The sequence below is a fragment of the Babylonia areolata genome, chromosome 12 (assembly GCF_041734735.1).
Source record: "Babylonia areolata isolate BAREFJ2019XMU chromosome 12, ASM4173473v1, whole genome shotgun sequence".
Lineage (NCBI taxonomy): Eukaryota > Metazoa > Mollusca > Gastropoda > Neogastropoda > Buccinidae > Babylonia > Babylonia areolata.
Genome location: NC_134887.1, coordinates 2,000,138 through 2,020,988, shown reverse-complemented (window position 1 = coordinate 2,020,988; position 20,851 = coordinate 2,000,138). Strand labels below are relative to the sequence as shown.

At 46.2% G+C, this 20,851-nt stretch overlaps 1 protein-coding gene across 1 annotated transcript in view; it reads right to left on the bottom strand.

The window, feature by feature from the left end:
• Positions 1–7,462: 7,462 nt before the first annotated feature.
• The window catches only part of LOC143288313 (solute carrier family 15 member 4-like), a 28,445-nt gene continuing 15,056 nt past the window's right edge, over positions 7,463–20,851 (bottom strand). Inside the window, exons 7-9 of the mRNA XM_076596667.1 lie at positions 17,026–17,121; positions 14,426–14,856; positions 7,463–10,366 (exon numbers count right to left, since the gene is read on the bottom strand). Of these exons, the coding sequence (XP_076452782.1) occupies positions 10,328–10,366; positions 14,426–14,856; positions 17,026–17,121 (566 nt within the window). The 3' untranslated portion in view covers positions 7,463–10,327. The remainder of the gene's footprint in view (positions 10,367–14,425; positions 14,857–17,025; positions 17,122–20,851) is intronic.

Below are 20,851 nucleotides of genomic sequence, written 5' to 3'. Positions count from 1 at the left end.
TACTGACCTCCCGTGGTTCACGTGACATGTCTGAATACCAAAAAAGATCACAAATTCGAGGCAATACTGCAGCGCGTTAGTTTACAATTTACTCTCTCACTGACAATCCGTTTCTTCAGCCACCTGCAAAAGAATGTCGCCAGGAATAATGAAATTAAAATACATGTGACGGTGCTGCCGATGATTAGATCAACAGAATTATGCTGAATGCGCTACAATGCATCTTTGTCCATCCGTTGTGGTGTAGGAGGAGGAATTTTGTTTCATGTCCCGTCACACCTATCGGTGATGGAAGACATTTTGTCAAAGTATTTATGAATACATTTGAGCATTATCGGTTAGAAGGGGTGGGAGATGTGAACGAATGGAGGGTTGGGGGAAACTGGTGTTGCTGCTTAAAATCGCAAACTTTGGTCAGCTGTCAAAACCTCAGTGACCAGTGCATTGGGTTTATAGGTCGTTACCTTCTCCTTAGTAACGTTGCCTAATCCTTAGCAACATTCAGTCCGGCCACTTTTTATTGTCTGCTTCGGGAGAGTGTCGATACTCCCCCGGCCCGACACTCCGTCCGCCGTACGCGCGCGTGTGTGTGTGCCGTGTGCAGTGTGTGCGCGCGCATTATTTTCTGCGTATTATTTTCTTCTGTTATAGTACAGACATGTAGGCACCCTGTTTTATCCATTTGATATTGCTTTTATTTCATTTCTTCTGTTTTCTTTTGTGCCCATTCTTTGGGCGGTTTTTTTTTTCATTTCTATTTTTATTGTTGTGTGTTTGATGTGCTTGTTTCACTTTTCCTTTTCATCTTTTTTTTTTTTTTTTCCCAGTCCTCCGCTGCTGTTTGTATGTCTGTCTGTGTGATTGTGGTTGCCTACATACATTCTTGTCTGCCTGCTTGTCTGTCTGTCTGTCTTCTTCCCTCAGGTCCACCCCGTGTGTCTGTCTCTTTCCGACTTTCTCTCTCTGTCTCTGTGTGTGCTTCTTTCTGTCTGTCTCTCTCTGTCTCTCAGTGTGCTTCTTTCTGTCTGTCTCTCTCTGTCTCTCAGTGTGCTTCTTTCTGTCTCTGTCTCTCTGTCTCTCAGTGTGCTTCTTTCTGTCTGTCTCTCTCTGTCTCTCAGTGTGCTTCTTTCTGTCTGTCTCTCTCTGTCTCTCAGTGTGCTTCTTTCTGTCTGTCTCTCTCTGTCTCTCAGTGTGCTTCTTTCTGTCTGTCTCTCTCTGTCTCTCAGTGTGCTTCTTTCTGTCTTTCTCTCTCTGTCTCTCAGTGTGCTTCTTTCTGTCTCTGTCTCTCTGTCTCTCAGTGTGCTTCTTTCTGTCTGTCTCTCTCTGTCTCTCAGTGTGCTTCTTTCTGTCTGTCTCTCTCTTTGCTCCCCTGTGTGTGTGTGTGTGTGTGTGTGTGTGAGTGTGTGTGTGTGGTTGTGTGTGTGTGTGTGTGTGTGTGGTTGTGTGTGTGTGTGTGTGTGTGTGGTTGTGTGTGTGTGTGTGTGTGTGTGGTTGTGTGTGCGTGTGTGTGTGTGGTTGTGTGTGCGTGTGTGTGTGTGGTTGTGTGTGTGTGTGTGTGTGTGTGTGTGGTTGTGTGTGTGTGTGTGTGTGTGTGGTTGTGTGTGCGTGTGTGTGTGTGGTTGTGTGTGCGTGTGTGTGTGTGGTTGTGTGTGCGTGTGTGTGTGTGGTTGTGTGTGCGTGTGTGTGTGTGTGTGTGTGGTTGTGTGTGTGCGTGTGTGTGTGTGTGAGTGTGTGGTTGTGTGTGTGCGTGTGTGTGTGTGGTTGTGTGTGCGTGTGTGTGTGTGTGTGTGTGGTTGTGTGTGTGCGTGTGTGTGTGTGTGAGTGTGTGGTTGTGTGTGTGCGTGTGTGTGTGTGGTTGTGTGTGTGTGTGTGTGTGTGGTTGTGTGTGTGCGTGTGTGTGTGTGTGTGTGTGTGAGTGTGTGGTTGTGTGTGCGTGTGTGTGTGTGTGTGTGTGGTTGTGTGTGTGCGTGTGTGTGTGTGTGTGTGTGAGTGTGTGGTTGTGTGTGTGCGTGTGTGTGTGTGGTTGTGTGTGTGTGTGTGTGTGTGTGTGTGGTTGTGTGTGTGCGTGTGTGTGTGTGTGTGTGTGTGAGTGTGTGGTTGTGTGTGTGCGTGTGTGTGTGTGTGTGTGTGTGTGAGTGTGTGGTTGTGTGTGTGCGTGTGTGTGTGTGTGTGTGTGAGTGTGTGGTTGTGTGTGCGTGTGTGTGTGTGTGTGTGGGGGGGGATTTGGGGGGATGGATATACTTCAATGTGAGATGGAAGAAAGCCTAAAGTTTACTACAAAGTTAAAATCTGAAACTGACATCGACAACCTGATTCCCATTCGGCTAAAACTGCCGCCAGCGGCAAAATAGGTCACTTGTGCAAAGAGACACATGTCCTGCTGGAGGGTCCCTGATACTGAAGGGACCATACCTGCGGCTGTGTATACTTCTTCAGCGTTCCTGGGTTGCAGCTCCCACTGGCACGTTCACTCGAATGTACAGGAGCCGGCTTTTATGTGTATGACCGTTTTTACCCCGCCATGTAGGCTGCCATACTCCGTTTTCAGGGGTGTGTATGCTGGGTATGTTTTGTCACCGAACGCTGACATGGATTACAGGATTTTTACACGTATTTGATCTTCTGCTTGCGTATACACACAAAAGGGGTTCAGGCACTAGTAGGTCTCCACATAATTATGTTGACCTGGGAGATCGGAAAAATCCCCACCTTTTACCCAGCACGCACTGTTACCGAGATTCGAACCCGGGGCCCTCAGATTGAAAGTCCAACACTTTAACTACTCGGCTATTGCGCCCATCGGCTGTGTATACAAACAGGTGTACTCACAGAGGTAGGAGTACAGACATGTGTACATAGTAGAGAACATATAGATAGGGAGACTAAGGGAGGGAGGGACACACACACACACACAGAAGTCACTTTGACGTAAGTTGCAAATTTTGACTAACAGCTTATTTGTGTGTCGTGAGTACCACTGTATCTTGTACAGTGTAGATGACCAGTGGTCAGTGATAATGACTACAGGTTACTTTGACTTAAAAAAACAAATTTTGACTGTCGAACAGCTTATTTGTGTGTCGAGAGTACCACTGTACCTTGTAGATGACCAGTGGTCAGTGACAATGACCACAGGTTACTTTGACTTAAACAAATTTTGACTGTCCAACAGCTTATTTGTGTGTCGTGAGTACCACTGTACCTTGTAAATATAGATGACCAGTGGTCAGTGACAATGACCACAGGTTACTTTGACTTTAAAAAAAAAACAAATTTTGACTCTTGATTATTTCTGTAACCAGAAAATTTCTGCACCTTGTAAAATGCAGATGACCAGTGGTTAGTGCCATTGACCAGTGGTCACTTTGATGTAAATTACAGGTTTTGACTATTCAACAGCTTATTAGTGTCTCCTGTGTACTTTTCTACCTTGTACAATGCACATGACCAGTGGTCACTGACCTCAGAGAGAGAGACAGAGAGAGTGAATGTACTGTTATTATTATTGAGTACTGATCAACTTTATTTCACAAATATATATTTTACATAATCATATGTAACACAATGCAAACATGTGCACAACATGAACACACACACACACACACACACACACACACACACACACACACACACATGATACATACACTCATTGTATGTGATAACATTCAAGATACACAAGTACCAGTACTGAAAAATACTTTTATTCTGTTTTGTTTTTACATCCCAGATACTCAATGCACAGTGTTTGATGTACAAAATCATCCATGTTGAAAATTTTAAAAAATTTTGACATGAGCATGTGTAAGAATTTGTGTGTGTGTGTGTGTGTGAGAGAGAGTGGGAGTGTGTGTACAAGTATGTACAAGTATACATATATGTCTCTCTGTGTGTGGATCTGAGTGTGTAAAAAGACAAAAAAGTCAACTTAAATATCATAAAATTACGGACAATTTAAATTCAAACAAAGTGTTCATCACCCGCTCAAAATGAAGCCATTACAAACAGCACATTCTCAGTCTGCTGAAGCTCTATCATTCAGCAATGTGTTAAGTACTACAATTTTCAGGCATGGAATACAATGCATAAAAAACACAACCTTACCTTAAGAAAAAAAACATCTGGTCTATTGCCAGAAAGAAAAAAAAATCTGCAGGCTGAAAGTCTGATGACCAGATCTTGCTGATGAAGGTAAATGCAGAGAGATTCAATGTCTTATCATTATCACTTCCACAGGAAAGGTGCACAGATAAATTCTGATTTTATTCTGCATGGTTACAACAAAGGAGCAAACCTTTCTTGGCAACAAGTACATGTGCATTCACACATTCACCAGGACATGCAGTGTTCAGCGTCCTACAACACTCACCAGGACATGCAGTGTTCAGCGTCCTACAACACTCACCAGGACATGCAGTGTTCAGCGTCCTACAACATTCACCAGTACATACAGTGTTCAGCGTCCTACAACAATCACCAGGACATGCAGTGTTCAGCGTCCTACAACAATCACCAGGACATGCAGTGTTCAGCGTCCTACAACATTCACCAGGACATGCAGTGTTCAGCGTCCTACAACATTCACCAGGACATGCAGTGTTCAGCGTCCTACAACAATCACCAGGACATGCAGTGTTCAGCGTCCTACAACAATCACCAGGACATGCAGTGTTCAGCGTCCTACAACAATCACCAGGACATGCAGTGTTCAGCGTCCTACAACATTCACCAGGACATGCAGTGTTCAGCGTCCTACAACAATCACCAGGACATGCAGTGTTCAGCGTCCTACAACAATCACCAGGACATGCAGTGTTCAGCGTCCTACAACAATCACCAGGACATGCAGTGTTCAGCGTCCTACAACAATCACCAGTACATGCAGTGTTCAGCGTCCTACAACACTCACCAGGACATGCAGTGTTCAGCGTCCTACAACAATCACCAGTACATGCAGTGTTCAGCGTCCTACAACAATCACCAGGACATGCAGTGTTCAGCGTCCTACAACAATCACCAGGACATGCAGTGTTCAGCGTCCTACAACATTCACCAGGACATGCAGTTTTCAGCGTCCTACAACAATCACCAGGACATGCAGTGTTCAGCGTCCTACAACATTCACCAGGACATGCAGTGTTCAGCGTCCTACAACAATCACCAGGACATGCAGTGTTCAGCGTCCTACAACAATCACCAGGACATGCAGTGTTCAGCGTCCTACAACATTCACCAGGACAAGCAGTTCTTTCAAGTCTTTCACTCAGCTCTTTCAAGTCTGGCCTTAAAACCCACCTCCTCCCAAAATAGCCTCCCTTGCCTGCCCTTCCTTGTCTTTTGTTTCTACAGTTTTAGAGTTATGCATGCGTGTGAATGACTGGTGCGAAAGCGCTTTGATTTGTCTCTGCACAAGATCCAGCGCTATATAAATACCATTATTATTATTATTATGCAGTTTTCAGCGTCCTACAACAATCACCAGGACATGCAGTGTTCAGCGTCCTACAACATTCACCAGGACATGCAGTGTTCAGCGTCCTACAACAATCACCAGGACATGCAGTTTTCAGCGTCCTACAACATTCACTAGGACATGCAGTTTTCAGCGTCCTACAACATTCACCAGGACATGCAGTTTTCAGCGTCCTACAACAATCACCGCGTCCTACAACAATCACCAGGACTTGCAGTTTTCAGCGTCCTACAACAATCACTGCGTCCTACAACAATCACCGCGTCCTACAACAATCACCAGGACTTGCAGTTTTCAGCGTCCTACAACAATCACCGCGTCCTACAACAATCACCACGTCCTACAACAATCACCAGGACTTGCAGTTTTCAGCGTCCTACAACAAAGAAACCGCTCACTGCCCCAGTTTCACTTTCAGTTTCCCACAAATGTGACACTGTGTTTGGACAAAAGCAATACAAGCTACATCACATCCACTGAGCAAACGCCTGAACAGCAGCGTAACCCATCGCGCTTACACAGGCCTTGGGGGGAATTTGAAAAAAAGAAAAAAAGAAAGACATAGCAAAACTCAGCACCGCAATCCATCCACATGCATCTTATTCCCCTTCTCCCCCCACCTGCCAACTATTGCATAATTATGTTTGTACTTTTTTGTCACAACAGATTTCTCTGTAGGAAATTCAGGCTGCTCTCCCCAGGAAAGGCACATTGCCATGCTGGAAAGCCCCCCCTCCCTTCTCCCCCCCCCCCCCCTCCAAAAGTTTGTTTTACTGTCACAGTGGATTTTCCTTACAGAATTTTGCCATGGGCAAACCTTTGTGTTGCCGTGGGTTGTTTCACATGCGCTAAGCGCATGCTGCACACGGGAACCTCGGTTTATCACTTCGTCCGAATGACTAGAACCCAGACCACCTCTCAAGGTGTAGTGGGAGGGAGTGAAAATCGTGGTCTGTATGTGGAATTCAAACCCTTTCTAGCTGGGTGCATTACCAGCAGGCTGGCGATCTGCTATATGAATATACAGTAAATGAACTCCTAACCACCACCACCATCACCACCACCACACACAGAGAAAATGAACCCTCTAATCAGTGAATATCAATGGAAAACCAAACTGTTACACACACACCATAAACATTAAACCATCAACAATTGTTTATTTTCAATACAACACGCACACACACACACACACACACATGTACTCACATACACACCCACACAAAACAACAAAAAAGTCAGCTGATGGCTTTAAAAGTAAAACCAAAATGAAACAGCACTGCATGGACATATCTAACTATATGCACACACCCAGATATATGTAAAAATCAAAATCTATTTAAAAACCAAATAATACAAAAATTGCTTAACTGAAAATAGAAAGCAATAATGCTTTTAAAATAATATGCTGCATACATTTAAAAGCCAATAAATCAAAAGACAATAATCTAATACCGAACACAAGTAAAATACATGTACAACTTAAAAGAAAGACAAGAGATGTCACACACATGAGGAGACGTCACTCCCTTCATTGTAAGATCACACATATGAGATGTCACGCCCTTCATCGTAAGATCACACATATGAGATGTCACTCCCTTCATCGTAAGATCACACATATGAGATGTCACGCCCTTCATCGTAACATCACACATATGAGATGTCACTCCCTTCATCGTAAGATCACACATATGAGATGTCACTCCCTTCATCGTAACATCACACATGTGAGGAGATGTCACTCCCTTCATCGTAACATCACACACATGAGGAGACGTCACTCCCTTCATCATAACATCACACATATGAGGAGATGTCACTCCCTTCATCATAACATCACACATATGAGATGTCACTCCCTTCATCGTAACATCACACATATGAGGAGATGTCACTCCCTTCATCATAACATCACACATATGAGATGTCACTCCCTTCATCGTAACATCACACATATGAGATGTCACTCCCTTCATCGTAACATCACACATAGGAGATGTCACTCCCTTCATCATAACATCACACATATGAGATGTCACTCCCTTCATCGTAACATCACACACATGAGGAGACGTCACTCCCTTCATCGTAACATCACACATATGAGGAGACGTCACTCCCTTCATCATAACATCACACATATGAGATGTCACGCCCTTCATCGTAAGATCACACATATGAGATGTCACTCCCTTCATCGTAAGATCACACATATGAGATGTCACGCCCTTCATCGTAACATCACACATATGAGATGTCACTCCCTTCATCATAACATCACACATATGAGGAGATGTCACTCCCTTCATCGTAACATCACACATAGGAGATGTCACTCCCTTCATCATAACATCACACATATGTCACTCCCTTCATCATAACATCACACATATGAGATGTCACTTCCTTCATCGTAACATCACACACATGAGGAGACGTCACTCCCTTCATCGTAACATCACATATGAGGAGATGTCACTCCCTTCATCGTAACATCACACATGAGGAGATGTCACTCCCTTCATCGTAAGATCACACATATGAGATGTCACTCCCTTCATCATAACATTACACATATGAGATGTCACTCCCTTCATCGTAACATCACACATATGAGGAGATGTCACTCCCTTCATCGTAACATTACACATATGAGATGTCACTCCCTTCATCGTAACATCACACATATGAGGAGATGTCACTCCCTTCATCGTAACATCACACATATGAGGAGACGTCACTCCCTTCATCATAACATCACACATATGAGATGTCACGCCCTTCATCGTAAGATCACACATATGAGATGTCACTCCCTTCATCGTAACATCACACATATGAGGAGATGTCACTCCCTTCATCATAACATTACACATATGAGATGTCACTCCCTTCATCGTAACATCACACATATGAGGAGATGTCACTCCCTTCATCGTAACATCACACATATGAGGAGACGTCACTCCCTTCATCATAACATCACACATATGAGATGTCACGCCCTTCATCGTAAGATCACACATATGAGATGTCACTCCCTTCATCGTAAGATCACACATATGAGATGTCACGCCCTTCATCATAACATCACACATATGAGGAGATGTCACTCCCTTCATCGTAACATCACACATATGAGATGTCACTCCCTTCATCGTAACATCACACACATGAGATGTCACTCCCTTCATCGTAACATCACACATATGAGGAGATGTCACTCCCTTCATCGTAACATCACACATATGAGATGTCACTTCCTTCATCGTAACATCACACACATGAGGAGACGTCACTCCCTTCATCGTAACATCACACATATGAGGAGATGTCACTCCCTTCATCGTAACATCACACATGTGAGGAGATGTCACTCCCTTCATCGTAACATCACACATATGAGATGTCACTCCCTTCATCGTAACATCACACACATGAGGAGACGTCACTCCCTTCATCGTAACATCACACATATGAGATGTCACTTCCTTCATCGTAACATCACACATATGAGGAGATGTCACTCCCTTCATCGTAACATCACACATGAGGAGATGTCACTCCCTTCAACATAACATCACACATGAGGAGATGTCACTCCCTTCATCATAACATCACACATGTGAGGAGATGTCACTTCCTTCATCGTAACATCACACATGAGGAGATGTCACTCCCTTCAACATAACATCACACATGAGGAGATGTCACTCCCTTCATCGTAACATCACACATGTGAGGAGATGTCACTCCCTTCATCGTAACATCACACATGTGAGGAGATGTCACTTCCTTCATCGTAACACCACACATATGAGATGTCACTCCCTTCATCGTAACATCACACACATGAGGAGACGTCACTCCCTTCATCGTAACATCACACATATGAGATGTCACTTCCTTCATCGTAACATCACACATGAGGAGATGTCACTCCCTTCATCATAACATCACACATGAGGAGATGTCACTCCCTTCATCGTAACACCACACATATGAGATGTCACTCCCTTCATCGTAACACCACACATGTGAGGAGATGTCACTCCCTTCATCGTAACACCACACACATGAGGAGATGTCACTCCCTTCATCGTAACACCACACATATGAGATGTCACTCCCTTCATCGTAACACCACACATATGAGGAGATGTCACTCCCTTCATCGTAACACCACACATATGAGGAGATGTCACTCCCTTCATCGTAACATCACACATGTGAGGAGATGTCACTCCCTTCATCGTAACATCACACATGTGAGGAGATGTCACTCCCTTCATCGTAACATCACACATATGAGGAGATGTCACTCCCTTCATCGTAACACCACACATATGAGATGTCACTCCCTTCATCGTAACATCACACACATGAGGAGACGTCACTCCCTTCATCGTAACATCACACATATGAGATGTCACTTCCTTCATCGTAACATCACACATGAGGAGATGTCACTCCCTTCATCATAACATCACACATGAGGAGATGTCACTCCCTTCATCGTAACACCACACATATGAGATGTCACTCCCTTCATCGTAACACCACACATGTGAGGAGATGTCACTCCCTTCATCGTAACACCACACACATGAGGAGATGTCACTCCCTTCATCGTAACACCACACATATGAGATGTCACTCCCTTCATCGTAACACCACACATATGAGGAGATGTCACTCCCTTCATCGTAACACCACACATATGAGGAGATGTCACTCCCTTCATCGTAACATCACACATGTGAGGAGATGTCACTCCCTTCATCGTAACATCACACATATGAGATGTCACTCCCTTCATCGTAACATCACACATATGAGGAGATGTCACTCCCTTCATCGTAACATCACACATGTGAGGAGATTATCCAAAGCCTGCGCACCAAGAACACATTCAGATAATGTTTCTGAAATAATGCCACCAACTTACACCTTGTTAGTAATGTTACACTGCTCTCTCAAAACAATGCTGTGAACGCTGAAAAACCACATTTCTTCGTTGAGATAATGGCTATTTACGACCGCATTTCTTCATTGAGATAATGACTATTTACGACCACATTTCTTCATTGAGATAATGACTATTTACGACCACATTTCTTCATTGAGATAATGACTATTTACGACCACATTTCTTTATTGAGATAATGGCTATTTACAATTTAAAACCTCTCAAAATGATGCTATGAACACTGAAAGATCACATTTCTTCGTTGAGATAATGGCTATTTACAACTTAAAACTTCTTAAGATGATGCATATTTGATGAGATTATCCAAATCTGTGAGACCATGAATTCTAAAAATCACATTTCCCACTTGAAGTTGAAATAACGGCTGCTTACAGCTTAACACTTCTTAAAATGACGCATATCAAAAGATCATCCAAATTTGTGAGACCATGAACACATACAAATAATATTTCTCGCTTGAAATACCAGTTACTTACAACTTAATACTTCTTAAAATGATGCCTGTTTGATGAGATTATCCACCTTGGCAACCCTACACCCAGTGACATTATCTTAACAACCCTACACACTGCACTCAGCAACCCCACACCTACACACTCAGTAACCCCACACCTACACTCAGTAACCCCACACCTACACACTCAGTAACCCCACACCTGCACACTCAGTAACCCCACACCTGCACACTCAGTAACCCCACACCTACACTCAGCAACCCCACACCTACACACTCAGTAACCCCACACCTACACTCAGTAACCCCACACCTACACTCAGCAACCCCACACCTACACACTCAGTAACCCCACACCTACACACTCAGTAACCCCACACCTACACACTCAGTAACCCCACACCTACACACTCAGTAACCCCACACCTGCACACTCAGTAACCCCACACCTACACACTCACACCTGCACACTCAGTAACCCCACACCTACACACTCAGTAACCCCACACCTGCACACTTAGTAACCCCACACCTACACACTCAGTAACCCCACACCTACACACTCAGTAACCCCACACCTACACACTCAGTAACCCCACACCTACACACTCAGTAAACCCACACCTGCACACTTAGTAACCCCACACCTACACACTCAGTAACCCCACACCTACACACTCAGTAAACCCACACCTGCACACTTAGTAACCCCACACCTACACACTCAGTAACCCCACACCTACACACTCAGTAACCCCACACCTACACACTCAGTAAACCCACACCTGCACACTTAGTAACCCCACACCTACACACTCACACCTGCACACTCAGTAACCCCACACCTACACACTCAGTAACCCCACACCTACACACTCAGTAACCCCACACCTGCACACTCACACCTGCACACTCAGTAACCCCACACCTACACACTCACTCAGTAACCCCACACCTACACACTCAGTAACCCCACACCTGCACACTCAGTAACCCCACACCTACACACTCAGTAACCCCACACCTACACACTCAGTAACCCCACACCTGCACACTTAGTAACCCCACACCTGCACACTCAGTAACCCCACACCTACACACTCAGTAACCCCACACCTACACACTCAGTAACCCCACACCTACACACTCAGTAACCCCACACCTGCACACTCAGTAACCCCACACCTACACACTCACTCAGTAACCCCACACCTACACACTCAGTAACCCCACACCTACACTCAGTAACCCCACACCTGCACACTCAGTAACCCCACACCTACACTCTCAGTAACCCCACACCTACACTCAGTAACCCCACACCTGCACACTCAGTAACCCCACACCTACACACTCACTCAGTAACCCCACACCTGCACACTCAGTAACCCCACACCTACACTCAATAACCCCACACCTACTCTCAGTAACCCCAAACCTACACACTCAATAACCCCACATTTACACTCAGTAACCCCACACCTACACACTCAATAACCCCACACCTACACTCAATAACCCCACACCTGCACACTCAGTAACCCCACACCTACACGCTCAGTAACCCCACACCTACACACTCACACCTGCACGCTCAGTAACCCCACACCTACACACTCACACCTGCACACTCAGTAACCCCACACCTACACACTCACTCAGTAACCCCACACCTGCACGCTCAGTAACCCCACACCTACACACTCACACCTGCACACTCAGTAATCCCACACCTACACTCAGTAACCCCACACCTACACACTCACACCTGCACGCTTAGTAACCCCACACCTACACGCTCAGTAACCCCACACCTACACACTCAGTAAACCCACACCTGCACACTTAGTAACCCCACACCTACACACTCACACCTGCACACTCAGTACCCCCACACCTACACACTCAGTAAACCCACACCTGCACACTTAGTAACCCCACACCTACACACTCAGTAAACCCACACCTACATGCTCAGTAACCCCACACCTACACGCTCAGTAAACCCACACCTACACGCTCAGTAACCCCACACCTACACGCTCAGTAACCCCACACCTACACACTCAGTAACCCAACACCTACACACTCAGTAAACCCACACCTACACACTCACTCAGTAACCCCACACCTGCACACTTAGTAACCCCACACCTACACACTCAGTAACCCCACACCTGCACACTTAGTAGCCCCACACCTACACACTCACACCTGCACACTCAGTAACCCCACACCTACACACTCACACCTGCACACTCAGCAACCCCACACCTACACACTCACACCTGCACGCTCAGTAACCCCACACCTACACTCACTAACCCCACACCTACACACTCACACCTGCACGCTAAGTAACCCCACACCTACACACTCAGTAACCCCACACCTACACACTCAGTAACCCCACACCTACACACTCAGTAACCCCACACCTGCACACTTAGTAACCCCACACCTGCACACTCAGTAACCCCACACCTACACACTCAGTAACCCCACACCTACACACTCAGTAACCCCACACCTACACACTCACACCTGCACACTCAGTAACCCCACACCTACACGCTCAGTAACCCCACACCTGCACACTCAGTAACCCCACACCTACACGCTCAGTAAACCCACACCTACACACTCAGTAACCCAACACCTACACACTCAGTAAACCCACACCTGCACACTTAGTAAACCCACACCTGCACACTTAGTAACCCCACACCTACACACTCAGTAAACCCACACCTGCACACTCAGTAACCCCACACCTACACGCTCAGTAAACCCACACCTACACACTCAGTAACCCAACACCTACACACTCAGTAAACCCACACCTGCACACTTAGTAAACCCACACCTGCACACTTAGTAAACCCACACCTGCACACTTAGTAACCCCACACCTACACACTCAGTAAACCCACACCTGCACACTTAGTAACCCCACACCTACACACTCAGTAACCCCACACCTGCACACTTAGTAGCCCCACACCTACACACTCACACCTGCACACTCAGTAACCCCACACCTACACACTCACACCTGCACACTCAGCAACCCCACACCTACACACTCACACCTGCACGCTCAGTAACCCCACACCTACACTCACTAACCCCACACCTACACACTCACACCTGCACGCTAAGTAACCCCACACCTACACACTCAGTAACCCCACACCTACACACTCAGTAACCCCACACCTGCACACTTAGTAACCCCACACCTGCACACTCAGTAACCCCACACCTACACACTCAGTAACCCCACACCTACACACTCACACCTGCACACTCAGTAACCCCACACCTACACACTCAGTAACCCCACACCTGCACACTCAGTAACCCCACACCTACACACTCACACCTACACACTCAGTAACCCCACACCTACACGCTCAGTAACCCCACACCTGCACACTCAGTAACCCCACACCTACACTCAATAACCCCACACCTACTCTCAGTAACCCCACACTCAGGACGATACCTGCCCATGCTGGTCACGCTGAATGGACCCAGACTGGAAGGGGTGGTTGGGCGCTGGAAGCAGAAGAGAGGAGCTGTCGCCTGAAGCCTCTGGCGCAGGCCGGGACCCGCGACTCTGTCGGTGCAGCTCGTCCAAGCGGTATGCTCTGGCCACCAGCAGAAACAGCAGCGCTCCCATGGCTTCGATTCCAGCCAGCAGGAAGAAATAGTAGTCCAGGTGACAGCTCTGCTTGACAGTGCCTTCCTTTGTCTTGCAGGGTAGACGACAGTTAATGTTGCCGTAGTCAAGGGAGTGGAACCAGACGTTGGAGGTACTGAGGGAGATGATGATGGTGGTGCCCAGGAAGCTGCCGATGCCGGAGAACAGGTAGAAGAGGCCCATGATGATGCCCTTCATGGACCGTGGGGCCACCGACACCGCAAACTGCAGACCTGAACACACAGACATTGCAAACTGCACACCTGAACACACAGACACTGCAAACTGCACACCTGAACACACAGACACACACAGACACTGCAAACTGCACACCTAAACACACACACAGACACACACACACACACACACACTGCAAACTGCACACCTGAACACACAGACACACACAGACACTGCAAACTGCACACCTGAACACACAGACACACACAGACACTGCAAACTGCACACCTGAACACACACACACAGACACACACACACACACACACTGAAAACTGCACACCTGAACACACCTGAACACACAAACACACACACAATGCAAACTGCGTACCTAAACACACACACACACACACACTGTAAACAACACACCTGAACACACACACACACACACACACACACACACACACACACACTGTAAACTGCACACCTGAACACACTCACACACACACACACACACACACACACACACACACACTGCAAACTGCACACCTGAACACACACACACACACACACATGCTGCAAACTGCACACCTGAACACACACACACACACACACATGCTGCAAACTGCACACCTGAACACACACACACACACACACACTGCAAACTGCACACCTGAACACACCTACAAACACTGTAAACTGAACACACACACACAGACACTGTAAACTGCACACCTGAACACACACACACACACATGCTGCAAACTGCACACCTGAACACACACACACAGATACTGTAAACTGCACACATACACACAGACACAGTAAACTGCACAGCTGAACACACACACACACACACTGTAAACTGCACAGTTGAACACACACACACACACTGTAAACTGCACAGCTGAACACACACACACACTGTAAACTGCACAGCTGAACACTCACACACAGACACTGTAAACTGCACAGCTGAACACACACACACACACAGTAAACTGCACAGCTGAACACACACACACAAATACTGTAAACTGCACACCTGAACACACACACACACACTGTAAACTGCACAGCTGAACACACACACACAAATACTGTAAACTGCACACCTGAACACACACACACACACTGTAAACTGCACAGCTGAACACACACACACACAGAGTAAACTGCACACCTGAACACACACACACACACACTGTAAACTGCACAGCTGAACACACACACACACACTGTAAACTGCACACCTGAACACACACACACACACACAGTAAACTGCACAGCTGAACACACACACACAAATACTGTAAACTGCACACCTGAACACACACACACACACTGTAAACTGCACAGCTGAACACACACACACACAGAGTAAACTGCACACCTGAACACACACACACACACACTGTAAACTGCACAGCTGAACACACACACACACACTGTAAACTGCACACCTGAACACACACACACACACACAGTAAACTGCACAGCTGAACACACACACACACAGAGTAAACTGCACACCTGAACACACACACACACACAGTAAACTGCACAGCTGAACACACACACACACAGAGTAAACTGCACAGCTGAACACACACACACACAGTAAACTGCACAGCTGAACACACACACACACAGAGTAAACTGCACAGCTGAACACACACACACACACAGTAAACTGCACAGCTGAACACACACACACACAGAGTAAACTGCACAGCTGAACACACACACACACACAGTAAACTGCACAGCTGAACACACACACACACAGAGTAAACTGCACAGCTGAACACACACACACACAAATACTGTAAACTGCACAGCTGAACACACACACACACAGAGTAAACTGCACACCTGAACACACACACACACACACACACACAGTAAACCGCACAGCTGAAGACACACACACACACACACTGTAAACTGCACAGCTGAACACTCATACAGATGCTGCATGTAACAATTTTTACAATACTTTTGTCTTCAGCGCATCGCATCAAGTTTTATACGGAAGGACAGCCCACCTCTCTGCGTAGAGCCAACTGAAAGCTGCCTTTACGTGCTCATCATTTGTTTCCTGTCAGGCTTCAGTCAGTCTCACACCCACACATCCCTACACACACACACACACACACCCACATCACCCCCCACCCTCTCCTCTCCCCCCAAACCCACCCTCCCCACACACACACGCCCCCACTGACCAGCAACACTGGTGAAGACCTCACTCAGCCCTATCAGGGCGTACTGGGGAATCTGCCACAGGATGCTCATGTCAGCTGCTTCAAACACTGTGTAACCTGTCAGAAAAACGACGACATTCTAGCATCACAACAACGATAATCGATAATGATAACACTAATGACAATATCTCACGTCAGCTGCTTCAAACACTGTGTAACCTGTCAGAAAAACGATGACATTCTAGCATAACAACAACGATAATCGATAATGATAACACTAATGACGATATCTCATGTCAGCTGCTTCAAACACTGTGTAACCTGTCAGAAAAACGACATTCTAGCATCACAACAACAATAATCGATAATGATAACACTAATGACGATATCTCATGTCAGCTGCTTCAAACACTGTGTAACCTGTCAGAAAAACGACATTCTAGCATCACAACAACAATAATCGATAATGATAACACTAATGACGATATCTCACGTCAGCTGCTTCAAACACTGTGTAACCTGTCAGAAAAACAGCGACATACTTTAACAACAATAATAATAGATAATGATAATAATGATGATGATGATGACATTAACAACATCAACAACAATAGTAAAAATAATAATAATAAAAACAACAAGAACAAAAACAATAAAAATAATAACAATAATAACAACAACTAATACAACAACAACAACAATAATAATAACTTATGAAAACAACTTATTCAGCGCCTTTTCTAAAACAGAGCTCAAAGCTCTTTACAGAACAAAAACTCATTAGCTACAATAAGATGAATCAATTTACACAACTTTTGAACAGACATCATGACACACAACTCATCCAACTCACTCGATCACACACACACACACACACACACTCGATCACACACACACACACACACTCGATCACACACACACATATGATGTGTGTGAGTGAACGACAGTCTGTTTTGCTCTTTTTGTGGCCTAGAACTACCATCAAGCACAGGGATGAAGGCATTCGACGCATACAACTTGACATCCACACACCCACACAAATTTGTTCGTTCATTCACTTGCGTAAAATTTCACACACACACACTCACTCAAAATTTCTCTGTCTTCCACACATCCCACAATGGTACTAGTTCCAATCTCTGTCTTCCACACATCCCACAATGGTACTAGTTCCTATCTCTGTCTTCCACACATCCCACAATGGTACCAGTTCCTATCTCTCTGTCTTCCACACATCCCACAATGGTACTAGTTCCTATCTCTGTCTTCCACACATCCCACAATGGTACCAGTTCCTATCTCTCTGTCTTCCACACATCCCCACAATGGTACTAGTTAAATGCTGATCTGTTCTCCACCTATGTCGACCTCACTAAGGCCTTTGACACCGTGAGTAGAGAGGGACTGTGGAAGATCATGGCCAAGTACGGATGCCCTCGGAAATTTATTTCCTTGGTCAGCCAATTCCATGAAGGCATGCAGGCTCGAGTCCAGGACAATGGCGAAACATCTGCTCCTTTTGCTGTCACAAATGGTGTCAAGCAAGGCTGCGTCCTGGCTCCAACGCTGTTCAGCCTCATGTTCTCTGCAATGCTTACTGATGCCTTCAGAGATGGCGATGTTGGAATCGGCCTAAAGTACCTAACAGATGGCAAGCTGTTTAACCTCAGAAGGCTTCAAGCAAAAACGAAGGTCATGACAGACATCATCAGAGACTTTTTGTTTGCTGATGACTGTGCCCTCAACGCTGGATCTGAAGCTGACATGCAACTCAGCGTCGACAAGTTTGCCACTGCCAGCAGGAACTTCGGCCTTACCATCAGCACGAGGAAAACTGAAGTTCTCCATCAGCCAGCCCCAGGGAAACCCTACGTTGAGCCCAACATCACAGTCAACGGTCAGAGACTCAGTGCGGTGGAGCGGTTCACATACCTTGGCAGCACACTGTCACGAAATGCGACCATCGACGATGAAGTGAATATCAGGATTGCAAGAGCAAGTGCAACTTTTGGTAGACTCAGGGCAAATGTCTGGAACAGAAGAGGCATTAGTCTTGAGACCAAGCTAAAGGTCTACAGAGCAGTAGTTCTCCCCACACTACTGTACGGCTGCGAAACTTGGACAGTGTACCAACGACATGCCAAGAAGCTGAACCACTTCCACACAACATGCCTCAGGAAGCTACTGAACATCAAGTGGCAAGACAGGACCCCAGACACAGAGGTGCTCGCAAAAGCCACCCTTCCCAGCATCTTCACCATCCTGATGCAGTCCCAGCTTCGCTGGGCTGGACACGTGGCGCGCATGCCAGACCATCGGCTGCCCAAAAGGCTCTTCTATGGCGAGCTGCAACAAGGGAAGAGATCACACGGAGGTCAGAAAAAGCGCTTCAGAGATACTCTGAAAGTCTCTCTGAAAGCGTTTGATATCAACCCTGACTCCTGGGAGGAATCTGCAGTGGACCGTAACAAATGGCGCGCTGCTGTGCACAAAGGCGCCAAGTTGTGCGAGGCCAACAGGACTGCTGCAGCTGTTCAGAAGAGGCAGGCCAGAAAGTCACGGGCAAACAAGCTCCCTGACAATGATATGCCTGTCTTTGTCTGCCCCAACTGTCAGCGAACATTTCGTGCGCAGATTGGACTATTCAGCCATCTGCGCACTCACAGATAGACTCATGAGCATCCTTCCCCCCACCCCACCACCACCCTCTCCCCATCCCCCATCTGGATGACAACGATGGTCATCATCGATCTCTCGATGGACACACCACCACTAGTTCCTATCTCTCTGTCTTCCACACATCCCCACAATGGTACTAGTTCCTATCTCTGTCTTCCACACATCCCCACAATGGTACTAGTTCCTATCTCTGTCTTCCACACATCCCCACAATGGTACTAGTTCCTATCTCTCTGTCTTCCACACATCCCCACAATGGTACTAGTTCCTATCTCTGTCTTCCACACATCCAACAATGGTACTAGTTCCTATCTCTCTGTCTTCCACACATCCCCACAGTGGTACTAGTTCCTATCTCTGTCTTCCACACATCCCCACAATGGTACTAGTTCCTATCTCTCTGTCTTCCACACATCCCCACAACCGTACTAGTTCCTATCTCTGTCTTCCACACATCCCACAATGGTACTAGTTCCTATCTCTGTCTTCCACACATCCCCACAATGGTACTAGTTCCTATCTCTGTCTTCCACACATCCCCACAATGGTACTAGTTCCTATCTCTCTGTCTTCCACACATCCCCACAATGGTACTAGTTCCTATCTCTCTGTCTTCCACACATCCCCACAATGGTACTAGTTCCTATCTCTGTCTTCCACACATCCCACAATGGTACTAGTTCCTATCTCTGTCTTCCACACATCCCCACAATGGTACTAGTTCCTATCTCTGTCTTCCACACATCCCCACAGTGGTACTAGTTCCTATCTCTGTCTTCCACACATCCCCACAATGGTACTAGTTCCTATCTCTCTGTCTTCCACACGTCCCCACAATGGTACTAGTTCCTATCTCTCTGTCTTCCACACATCCCCACAATGGTACTAGTTTTTATCTCTGTCTTCCACACATCCCACAATTGTACTAGTTCATATCTCTCGGTCTTCCACACATACTGGTAATCATTTACCATCTGGTTAATTCATCACCCTCCCCTCTTGTTACTGGTAATCATCTTACCATCTGGTTCATTCATCACCCTCCCCTCTTGTTACTGGTAATCATTTACCATCTGGTTCATTCATCACCCTCCCCTCTTGTTACTGGTAATCATCTTACCATCTGGTTCATTCATCACCCTCCCCTCTTGTTACTGGTAATCATCTT